General features: G+C 37.6%; 1 protein-coding gene across 2 annotated transcripts in view; it reads left to right on the top strand.

Moving 5' to 3' along the window:
• LOC127631390 (serine/threonine-protein kinase PAK 3-like) overlaps positions 1 to 12454 on the top strand; it is a 62923-nt gene that overhangs the window by 32949 nt on the left and 17520 nt on the right. Inside the window, exons 6-8 of one of the 2 annotated variants that reach the window (XM_052109500.1) lie at positions 1369 to 1431; positions 9427 to 9579; positions 9797 to 9971. In XM_052109500.1, coding sequence (XP_051965460.1) covers positions 1369 to 1431; positions 9427 to 9579; positions 9797 to 9971 — 391 coding nt within the window. The remainder of the gene's footprint in view (positions 1 to 1368; positions 1432 to 9426; positions 9580 to 9796; positions 9972 to 12454) is intronic. The other variant, XM_052109509.1, reaches the window with a different exon arrangement.

Here is a 12454-nt window from a genome sequence, read left to right as displayed (position 1 = left end):
CGCGGTAGCTTGTTCCTCGGCTACTCCTCCACCCTCTAACGGACGACTGCCATGCCTCTCCGGGTGGATCGGAGGCAGTCCTCCAGCCCCTGGCGGACGGAACGCCCCGCCGCGTTCTTGGGGAACAGAAGGGGTCTCCCCTACCCCTGGCAGCGGTTCTCCAGCTCCAGGTGGTTGGCAGCGAGCCCCTCCCTGCTCGTGGTCAGCGGTCTCAGACCCCGCCGGGTTTCAGCAGCTGGTAGGGGAATCCTCCGCCCCTGGCAGCGGCCCTGACCACTCCAGGCGGTCGGTTAGGAGCCCCTTCTCCCCTCGCGGTCGGCGGCCGTCCTCTGCTTCCAGGCGGCCGGGCTTCTCGTCCCCCGGCAGATGGCCGGACGGTAGTGGCAAGAACTCTACCACGGCGTATCCCTCCTCCCTGGCTTGTCAATATAAATAATATTTTAATGTTAAACTTAAACACAAGACAAACACACGACGGACATGCCATAAACGATCTCTCTCTCCTGTACAATCCTCCGCAGTCGGCCTTTATCCCTCTCGGAGGCTTGATTAGCCTGATAAGGGACCAGGTGTGTAGAATCATGACCCAGCCCCGCCCTCCGCCCTGCCACACTCAATTTAACTAGACGCATGAAATTAAAGAAACTGTGACAGAAAAATGTCACTACTATATCGTAAACTGTAACTTATAATAAATAAATATAATAAAAGTATTATTGTGAAGAAAAATTAAACATGATGATGTAGTTTGGGCCCTAATGTGTTGGAAAATAGAAATTAATATATTTTTTATGGTATCCTTTATATTCTTAAACTTATATTGGTTTAAACCCCATTTTCTTAGACGGTTTTGCTTCTCTGGTAAATGTGCTGTATCTCATTTTAAGGATGCTTAGATTTTTTTACTGGAAAACAATACAGTATACTGATTAAGAATATTCCAATTATAAAGAATATATTGTGGGATGTAATACACTATTATATGTCACAATTTGCTCTCTAATACAATACCAGTGACGTAGTTAAACAACATCTACTGTAGATCTTCATGAACAGCCATGACACAACCTGTTTTGCTGGGGCAAAAGATCTGAGCTTCATAAATATGATTTTTGCTACATATTTTCCAAACGATCGAGCAGTAAAATGTGGATAATGGATGTCCATGTTTTTACGCCCTTTCTTAGTTGTATGTTACCCTCATCCATTCCCCTCACATATAGAACCCAAACCACCCTTTCCCTCTGTATGCACCCTCACACCTTCCCTTCTGTCCTCTGCAGTCCATTTGTAGTGTTTGAATACTTTGTGGTTCTATTTTTGTGTCAAGTAAAATATCCTCCCGTTCTCAACCTTGTCATCATTCAGAACCGCCTCCTGTCTTCCGGGCCACCTGTCAGCCTTAGAACCTGCAGCGCGTTATTCGACAAGGTAAAACTTCACCTTTATACTGTACGCCACTAAAGAAGCAGCATAATATTTGGCAAAGCTAAAGCCATTCCGGTGCTGGTCTAGAACATTATTTGGCATGATGCTCACTGTACTTTGGCTACTGCAGGGAGCTTTTAAACATTAAGAGTTCTGCAATGCTGCACATCACACTGCAAACACACTTTTAGATTTAATTGGAAACACATTTTGATTAAAGGTGTGCTAATAGAAGCTTGGTTTTATATGAAAGAGGCTCGACTGAGGTCATCTCAGTGCTGTCCCTGAATTTATGTTGGATTTGTCACCTGAAGCTGAACTACAATGAACATTCTTGTCACTATAGCTTATGTTGTTCGGATGCACAGCAAAGCTAGTCTAGAAAACACCAACATGTTAACTTAAAGACACCATGAAATGGTTTGATGAATGCAGTGTTATTTCCATGTGTAGAAAATGTAGTGCGACCGCACACTTGGCGCACAATCCACAATTCAGAAATAATAAGGGGGCCTGGGTAGCTCAGTGAGTATTGATGCTGATTACCACCCCTGGAGTCACGAGTTCCAATCCAGGGTGTGCTGAGTGACTCCAGCCAGGTCTACTGAGCAACCAAATTGGCCCGGTTGCTAGGGAGGGTAGAGTCACATGGGGTAACCTCCTCGTGGTCATGATTAATGGTTCTCACTCTCAATGCGGGCGCGTGGTAAGTTGTGCGTGGATCGTGGAAAGTAGCATGAGCCTCCACATGAGTCTCTGCGGTGTCATGTGCAACGAGCCTCATGATAAGATGCATAGATTGGCGTACTCAGAATTGGAGGCAACTGAGACTTGTCCTCCGCCAATCGGATTGAGGTGATTAACCTCAACATCATGAGGACCTATTAAGTTTTGGAAATTGGGCATTCCAAATTGGGAGAAAGGGGGATCAAAGTAAAGAAAATAAAAAATTAAATAAACAATCCATAAATAACAATATGTACAGAAAGTAGATGGGTTGGCACTCCAGGGAAAATGTATTAATGAATTTTTATTATAATGTCATTTTCACAATAAAGTGGAAAAACCGATGTTACAAATGTGGCAGTGACAGTAAAAGTAGCACTTACTGTATTGATAAGGGGAAACCCATTTATACATCGGTATGGTATCAATCAATACCGCACGATTGACTGAATTAAGAATGAAATCGCAATTTGTCCTTGAATGGTAGCGCTTCACTGCAAAATGCTAGCTGCATTTGGGCTCTAGTGGTGGCACTTCAGCACAGCAACATAACATACACATTACAGTTTAAATCGTCTTGCCGGACAGCAAAAGACGTATTTAATAGGTTTATACTTTATTTATTATTACAGGGACAGTGCATATTAATTAACATTGCTGCCAATATGCCAGAATTAGCCAGAAGGCTATTTTTCGTCTGCAGTCCCAGGACAGATGTTAAAAGTCACCCTAAAAAGACTAAAATGACATATATATATATATATATATATATATATATATATAAATAAGTTGTACAATGCATTTAGTAAAAGATCCTATTATGTTAAAAATAAATAAATAAATAAATAAATACAGTCAAATTACAGCAAACCAACAATCAAACTAACATCTGACAAAGACATAACATATACATACACACAAGGCAAGAAGACTAGAGAAATGTGTTAATGTTGACAGCTCTGAAATTCAAGTAACCATTTCTTTAAATGGTTCTTAAATGTACAATAGGTTTTTAGATTTCTGATTGTTAAAGGAATGCGGTTCCATTCAGTAGCAGCTCGAACAGAAAAAGAAGTTTCCTTCTATTAGCTATGCTGATAAAAGCGTTTAGGAAATGTTTTCAATTGCTAAAGCTCACTCTGCTTGCTCTGTATTGTTATGTTGCTAGGGTTACAAAGAGCACATTAATATCGAACGATGATTAAAACTGACCTGAATAACATGTGCATTTAACAGTTTGAACCGCATGCATTCCAGCCAATCAGAATCGAGTATTCGAACAGACCATGGTATAATGTGATTGAGTTAATGATTACTCAGTTCAGTTTGATGGAAATTTGTTAAAACATTTTAATGTGTAAATGTTAAAAATAGACAGATTTGGATATTTTGAATGGATAACTAACTAAAGCTATAACTATAAACAATAAAGAAGTCTTAATATCTTATGCAATGATGCGCCTCAAGTAAATTATCTTGTTTCAAGGATATTTCTATATTTTTTACTGGAAAACACGCTAAAAAAATACTAATTAAGATTACAAATTTTTTGCTGTGCACTCTCATACAGATGGCTTTAAAGCTAACAGATTTGGACTAAAAGCCACAAAACCAGCCTGATCTCATGAAAATAACGTGGCTGTGGTGACATTTTAGGAATTCATTTTTTTTTTTTAATCGCGGCTGTTCTGATGAAATGTCCACTGAGAGGCGCTAAAAGCGAGTTAAAAGTTCACAAGGTTAACGCTCTATTGAGTTTTAAATCAACAAAACCGACCTTACCCTAAACCTTAAACCTAAACCTTACCTATATATTCATTAAAAGCTAATGTAAGATGATAAACGTAATTGCTAAAGCAACTACTTCAGTTTATAGTGTAATTTGCGTGTGTAAGGGAGTAAAAGTCATTGTTGTTTTAGCGCCCCTAGTGTTCATGTCACCAGGAAAGTACTGCTCTACGTACAACGAGCCACATAAAAATTATTTCCCAAAAATATAGGTGTAGAAACGTGATTCTAAAAGACCATGCTGCATAAAACCCAAAGTCTGATTTCATGGGGTCTTTAAAAGTAAGATATTTAGGTACTTTCCAAAAAGTTCCTCCCACATTTTTAGGGTTTTGCTCTAGTGTTTTGCTTAAATTGCTTGCTAGCTTGCTTGCCTTATCAAAGATAGTGCTTCCTTTACTGCAGGTCATTAAAACAACATACATAGCCACACCGACAGTGCTACATTCATGCAAATATGTGTATGTGTGTCTGTTATCATCCGCCATCCATCTCATACCTCAAGGTGCTGGAGGCCTCCCGATACTCAATCTCTTCCTTATATTTCAGGTTTGAATCATTTTTAGGCCAAATGCCAGTTTCTGATTGGCAGAGACTAATCTAAAAATGCATGTGATGCTTAATCTTGTGAGTCTGACCTTTATACAAATAAAGCTGCTGATTTCAAACTGGTTTTGGCTCAGGTTTCCTCTTTCAAGAGGTTCTTGAACTCTTACTTTTACCAATGTGCAAAGTTTGGGAAGCAGTATGCTTTGTTTTAATTGGTGTTAATGAGATGTTAAGAAGAACCTTCATTGCATCTGTTTTCTGTACATTGAAAGTGAATAGTGACTGAAGTTTTCAGTCTCTAACATTCTGCCTAGCATCTCCTTTTTGTGTTCTGTGGATGAAAGTCATATAAGATTTGTTTATTTTTTTTAGCAGCACAAATGTAAAGTCTCCTCACAATTTGGTCAACATAACATGTGGGTTTTAAAGGACATTGATCTAATTCTCACATGGCTTGTTTGGCAAATGTGTGTGCGCATGTGTTTCAGGTTTTGCTATCTTTGTGTGGATCAAATGTCCATCACGGTGATATTGCAAATCCTGAAACCACCAACACTCTAGGGACCTTCCAACGATCCCCATGATGTAAAAAGCTTAAAAAGGGGCTTAAACATGTTGTAATTAAGTTAAATGTAAAATATAAAAAATTAAATACAAAAATAAAAATAATTGTATATAAAAAAAAAAATATTGTCTAAAAAATTAAATTATTACATTATAAATAATATATATATATATATATATATATATATATATATATATATATATATATATATATATAAATAATAAATGCAAATAGGTGCCTGTAATGGGTAGGTTAGCTGTGTGTTAAATGATTATGAATGCTGTTAAATTTTGGTTTAAATTAATTCAGTTGTGGAATTTAAATTTTTATATGTATATATATGGCTTATTCGTATGAAATCGTACCAGTTTGTTCATATGCATTTTTACGAATTGTAGACGTGCAAATCCCCAGATGTGTAATGCGTTGTGTACATGCTTCTTAATTTTCTGCCATCACCCAAACCCTAAAGATATCTATGGATAGATCTAAATCTATCCATAGAGTCCCAAAGCATGATCTGAAGTGGAAAGAGTGTTATGTGTGACGGAAGAAAGTAACTGTCATGTTTTAAGAGACAAGAGAGTCACTTGATTGGATGATAGACCCAACTCTGTTGGCTCTTCTCAAATACTTTGTGTAGCAGAAACCTAAATGAATTGAGTTAACCTAACATTAATTTGATCTGTTCAATTATCTCTAGACCTTGCATCTTGTTGCTAACTAACAACAAACATTTTAGCATATTATATATCTTTTTGTACTGTATAACAAGTATGGTACTGTTGAGGGTCTACAGATCCCCAATCTGTCATTAAACAGATGATCGCTCAAAAGAGAAAAGAAATACTCACTGACTATACAGTAGTTATGTACCCAAGCTTGAACTAACCATTAGCTCCACTCTTCTCCACAATGGTAGCCTCCAAAAAATTAAACATGACTGTAAATCACTAACACTAACTAAACTCTAACAAGTCTCCCACGTGTTTCATTTAGCAAAGAAATACATCAAAATAACACTTCATTTATAGTCACCCAATCCAGTCCCATGCAAAGCATACTGGGAACTGGAAATTTCCAGTTTCAGCAATACATTGATGGATCAAATATTATTTACATTGTGCCAACACAATTGGATTAAGTGAACATAAACGGATTGTACGCAATTAAATTAAAGGATTAGTGCAGCCAAAAAGGAAACTTCAGTAATTGTTTACTCACTCCTGTGTTGTTATAACCCTATATGACTTTCTTTCTTTTTTCTGTCAGTGATGTCATACAATTGAGAATTGTGAGTGGTGGTGGTGTAGTGGTCTAAGCACCATAACTGGTAATCTGGTAATCAGAAGGATGCTGGTTCGAGCCCCACAGCCACCACCATTGTGTCCTTGAGCAAGGCACTTAACTCCAGGTTGCTCCGGGGGGATTGTCCCTGTAAGTTGCTTTGGATAAAAGCGTCTGCCAAATGTAAATATGTAAATACAATAGCAGTTTATGGTAACCACTTCTCTTCAAGCTTCAAAGGAATGCAAAAGTATATTTCAGAAGTCTAATAAATTATTCCATGAGCCTCATGATTGTTATTAATAGTATTGGGTTCGAGTCCACCTTAGTTGAGTCTGAGTCCAAAAGGGGCCGAGTCAGACTCAAGACTGAGTCCATAACAGACAGAGTCTGAGTCGAGTCCAAGCATGAATTAATCTGTTCATGAATCTGAATTAAAATAGTAACTGTAAACTCAACTGCTCTCAGCCACAGTAATCACAACCACAATCACACATAAAGAAAACAAATGTGTGAAAACTGATGTGCAGTATCAAATATACAGAATGAATGATAGTACTAACTGTAGAGAGCACATCATTATGAAGACAAAAGACAAATCCTGGACATTAAGAGGCAATTTTGAAATCCTGGCCAGACGCTTTATTCAGGTCTGAAAAAGAGGACATGTGTGGTCACCCTATGCTACGTTATTTTTTGTCATTGCATCACAAATGCCATGGACTCGGCTGAAGAGTTTGTAGTTGAAGAATTGATGCATTTCTATGCCCAGCCTTATTATTTTTAAATGGTGTCCTCAATCAAAGAGAGAGATTGAGTAGGTCAGAATGTCAGCCACTTCTTCTCCATTCTGAACCGGTGAGTATTTGTGGTATAGCTGAGGGGAGTGAAACCTCCACAAAAACATTCTCAGCCAAAATCAAGTAGTTTTTAAATGGCTCATGAGATGCTGGCTTTAATATACTGTTATGAGAACGTTTTTTGGACCAGTGCTAGTAAATAGAAAACAAGCTATCGATAGAATGTACGGTCGCTCGTAACTGCTGGTTAGGACAAAAACTCTGTTTATCATAGAAAATATACCTTTTATCGAGTATCGTTTGCCACCAGGTTGCCATCGTGTGCCCTATCATGAAAGCGCACAGGAGATCAATGGTCATTGAATATTTGACTAAATAATAAATTCAATTTCGGTTTGTTTCTAACCAACCCTTCGTATGCTTTCATAACAATCTCATGGAATCATTTATTAGACTTCTAGAATTATACTTTTGCATTCTTTTGAAGCTTGAAGAGGTGGTCACCATAAACTGCCATTGTATGACATCACTGAGCACAATATGTTTTCACAATTTCTCCCTTTGTGTTAAGAAAAAGAAAGAAATTAATATAGGGTTATAACAACACAAAGGTGAGTAAACAATGACAACATTTTCCTTTTTGGACGAACTATCCCTTTAAGAGACCAAATGATAAAGAATTGTGTTATATTAGCTCATTTAATCCCTTAAATGCATGATCATTTCTCCAAACACTCTCTTAGAGACCCAGCCCTTATATCTATCAAAAATGGATGTACAAAATGCCCAGATAGAGTAAAATTTGTAACATATGTTCAAGACAATTAGAAAACATATTTTGATGTTTTATTTTTTATAAATCAAAGAGATAATGCAACAAATCAGGACAAATCTAGAACAGGATTCATTCTTTTCTCACAGAAAGCAACTGGCTGTCAAACAAATAATGAGCTACACATAACATATAAGATACACATCAGCTACACCTAAGTTACACAACAAATTGAAGGTGTTTTACAGGGTGGAGGGTGCCACATCTGTAAAGACCCAAGGTATGCATTATAAGTTATTAAAGCAAGCTGTTAAAATCTTAAGTGAACACCATACGTTAGAAGTCTGAATCCATTTGAATATTTCTTATTTAATATAAAACGTATTGATGACTGTTTAAAATCACTTGGACTTTACACTATATAATTATGTTCTCATCTCCACCATAAATGTATTTAGTTCATTTCAAGTGTACTAGTTTAGTATTTTCAATAGAGCTGCTTTCCCCTTTTTTCCGTGTAAATAAAACTTCTAGCCTGCATACTTCTTATAAACAATGATTGTATTGCATCACACGCTCTTCCTCCTGGCCTAATACTATTATCTATGCTTATGTTTTTAATCATTTCAGTGCTGTCAATATAACTGGATTAAAGTTTTGTAAAAAGAAATTCCAGTTACAGTATGAACTTTCACAAAAGTATATAGGGCAGACAGATAGCAGAGATAGCAGCAGTTCTTTAACAGACCATTGTCCATAAATGCTATCATTTAAGCTGCAGGATCTTGTCCGTAAATGTTATAATTCAAAACATGAATGTACATGGACAGAAAACATTGCCTATGAAACGAAAGAGGATACTAGCATACTACTACTGCTGCATACTGTGTATAGTAGCAAATTTTCAGTATGCATACTCAGAAGACCAACCACATTTGCCAATAGAATACCTTAAACAGAATACCTTAGTTTTCCAGTGTGATGAACGAGTTACAATTTGTAACATCTATTTATTTTTTTTTGACTCATTATTTGCTCAGACTGCTAAAAAAATACGATATTTGTACAGAAAATTGGTTTAAAAGTGGAAAATAGCAGTTTTTTTTTTTTTTTTAAAGATACAGTACTTATTGAATGGAAAATGCATTGTGGCAAGGTCATTCATGTGAACAACAACATAGCATACTACTGTTTGAAATGTTTATCGTCGAGTATTTCCTATTGTTTCACTCACAGTTTAAAAAAATAGTTGGCGGTATTCAGTGAGTGGGAAGTTCCATTCTGAATATAGCCATTCACTTTGCATTTGGGCTCCACTCATCTCGGCTGTGTTTATGATGTTGCCCTCTAGAGGTTGAAATGAATTGTGGCTGGCGCAACTTCAATGATACATTAAGAAGATGTGGTCTTGTTTAAATGTGAAATGTTGCAGTTATGAATGCTACACCATGAGCGGTGATGCATCTGTTTTTATTTTGCGCGTATGTGTATGTCTATGTTTGTGAATGCAGCAAGGTGCTAAGACAGCGTCTGAACCTCCGCTTGCGCCTCCGGTGTCTGATGAAGAAGACGAGGAAGAGGATGACGAAGATGAAGAAGACGACGAGGACGATGAGGATGAGGTGCCGCCCATCATCGCTCCACGACCAGAGCACACCAAATCTGTTAGTACACATGCTTATTTTGTTGGTGTCAGACACATATTACATCATCCAGTTGTTTTCTACGAACAGAACGGTATAAAACAATGAAATCCCATTGCTTGCAAGGCTGCGAGAGAAGTAAAATGGCCTATAACAATATAATATTCAATCATAACTATGCGAGAAACAATTGAGATCTCATCCTACCCTCTGTCACTTTGTCACTGTATGTCTGTAGATCTTCACACGCTCTGTCATTGAGCCGGCTGCACCTCTTGCTCCTGTCAAAGAGGTCACAACCCCTCCGGAGTCCCAGGTCCAACCGGAGAACACGTCCAGTATGCTGTATCGTCACACTGACCGGCAGAGGAAGAAATCCAAGATGACTGATGAGGAAATACTGGAAAAACTCAGTATGTGGGCCTTGTATTATAGACTTAAAGGGAATAGTTTACCCAAAAATGAAAATTCGGACATTATTTCACTCAACATATTTACTCACCTGCACCTGGTTCCAAATTCGTAAAAAAAGCGATGTTAGGAAGAATGTTAGCCTCAGTCACCATACACTTTCATTGTATCTCTTGTTTTATATTTATATAACATTTCCTTTCCGTTTTTTCCTTACCTTTTCACGTGGGTTTAGAGCATAGATTCTCTCATAGTTTGGAAGTAAACCTAAAGGATTCAAATGGGAATTTTCCTGTGGGATTTCATAAATGACACAACATATAACACAAAACTAAAAGTACATCTTTCAGAACACATAATTCCCAATAGTATTATTATAATTACTATATAATAATAATATAATAATAATTATATAATTATGTTTTGCGTACTGTCACAATAGTTTTGCAGTCCCTCCCAATAAGTTTTGCATGCCCTCGCAATAGTTTTGCGTTCCCTTGCAATAAGTTTTGTGTTCCCTAGCAATAGTTTTGCCTGCCCTCGCAATAAGTTTGGCATTCCCTCACAATAGTTTGCATTCCCTCATAATAGTTTTGCATTCATTCGCATTACGTTTTGCGTTCCCTTGCAATAAGTTTTGCATTCCCTCGCAATAGTTTGCGTTCCCTCATAATAGTTTTGCATTCATTCGCATTAAGTTTTGCGTTCCCTCGCAATAAGTTTGGCATTCCCTCACAATAGTTTGCGTTCCCTCATAACAGTTTTGCATTCATTCGCATTAAGTTTTGCATTCCCTCGCAATAAGTTTTGCATTCCCTTGCAATAAGTTTGCATTACCTCAGAATAAGTTTTGCATTCCCTCGCAATAAGTTTTGCATTCCATCGGAATACGTTTTGCATTCCCTTGCAATAAGTTTGCATTACCTCAGAATAAGTTTTGCATTCCCTCCCAATAAGTTTTGCATTCCCTCACAATAGTTTGTGTTCCTTCATAATAGTTTTGCATTCATTCGCATTCGTTTTGCATTCCCTCGTAATACGTTTTGCATTCCCTCACAATAAGTTTTGCATTCCCTAGCAATAAGTTTTGCATTCCCTCTCAATAAATTTGGCATTCTCTCACAATAGTTTGCGTTCCCTCGCAATAAGTTTGGCATTCCCTCACAATAGTTTGCATTACTTCATAATAGTTTTGCATTCATTCGCATTCTTTTTGCATTCCCTCACAATAAGATTTGCATTCCCTCGCAATAAGTTTTGTGTTCCCTTGCAATAAGTTTTGCGTTCCCTAGCAATAGTTTTGCCTGCCCTCACAATAAGTTTGGCATTCCCTCACAATAGTTTGCATTCCCTCATAATAGTTTTGCATTCATTCGCATTAAGTTTTGCGTTCCCTTGCAATAAGTTTTGCATTCCTTCACAATAGTTTGCGTTCCCTCATAATAGTTTTGCATTCATTCGCATTAAGTTTTTCATTCCCTCGCAATAAGTTTGCATTCCCTCGGAATATGTTTTGCATTCCCTTGCAATAAGTTTGCATTACCTTGGAATAAGTTTTGCATTCCCTCGCAATAGTTTGCATTCCTTCATAATAGTTTTGCATTCATTCGCATTCGTTTTGCATTCCCTTGTAATACGTTTTCCATTCCCTTGCAATAAGTTTGCATTACCTCGGAATAAGTTTTGCATTCCCTCACAATAAGTTTTGCATTCCCTAGCAATAAGTTTTGCATTCCCTCGCAATAAATTTGGCATTCTCTCACAATAGTTTGCGTTCCCTCGCAATAAGTTTGGCATTCCCTCACAATAGTTTGCGTTCCCTCATAATAGATTTGCGTTCATTAGCATTAAGTTTTGCATTCCCTCACAATAGTTTGCGTTCCCTCGCAATAAGTTTTGCATTCCCTTGTAATAAATTTGGCATTCCCTCACAATAGTTTGCCATTCCCTCACAATAGTTTGCGTTACTTCATAATAGTTTTGCATTCATTCGCATTCGTTTTGCATTCATTCGCATTCGTTTTGCATTCCCTCGTAATACGTTTTGCATTCCCTCACAATAAGATTTGCATTCCCTCGCAATAAGTTTTGCATTCCATTGCAATAAATTTGGCATTCTCTCACAATAGTTTGCATTCCCTCGCAATAAGTTTGGCATTCCCTCACAATAGTTTGCGTTCCCTCGCAATAAGTTTTGCATTCCCTTGCAATAAGTTTTGCGTGCCCTCGTCATGGTTTTGTTTGCCCTCACAATAAGTTTTGCATTCCCTCACAATAGTTTGCATTCCCTCGCAATAAGTTTGGCATTCCCTCACAATAGTTTGCATTCCCTCGCAATAAGTTTGGCATTCCTTCACAATATTTTGTGTTCCCTCACAATAAGTTTGGCATTCCCTCACAATAGTTTGTGTTCCCTCGCAATTAGTTTAGCATTCCCTCACAATAGTTTGCATTCCCTCGCAATAATTTTGCATTCCCTCGCAAT

Source organism: Xyrauchen texanus, chromosome 3 (genome assembly GCF_025860055.1).
Source record: "Xyrauchen texanus isolate HMW12.3.18 chromosome 3, RBS_HiC_50CHRs, whole genome shotgun sequence".
Taxonomy (NCBI): Eukaryota; Metazoa; Chordata; class Actinopteri; order Cypriniformes; family Catostomidae; genus Xyrauchen; species Xyrauchen texanus.
The sequence above is the reverse complement of the archived record's forward strand: the minus strand, read 5'-3'. Positions and strand labels throughout refer to the sequence as shown.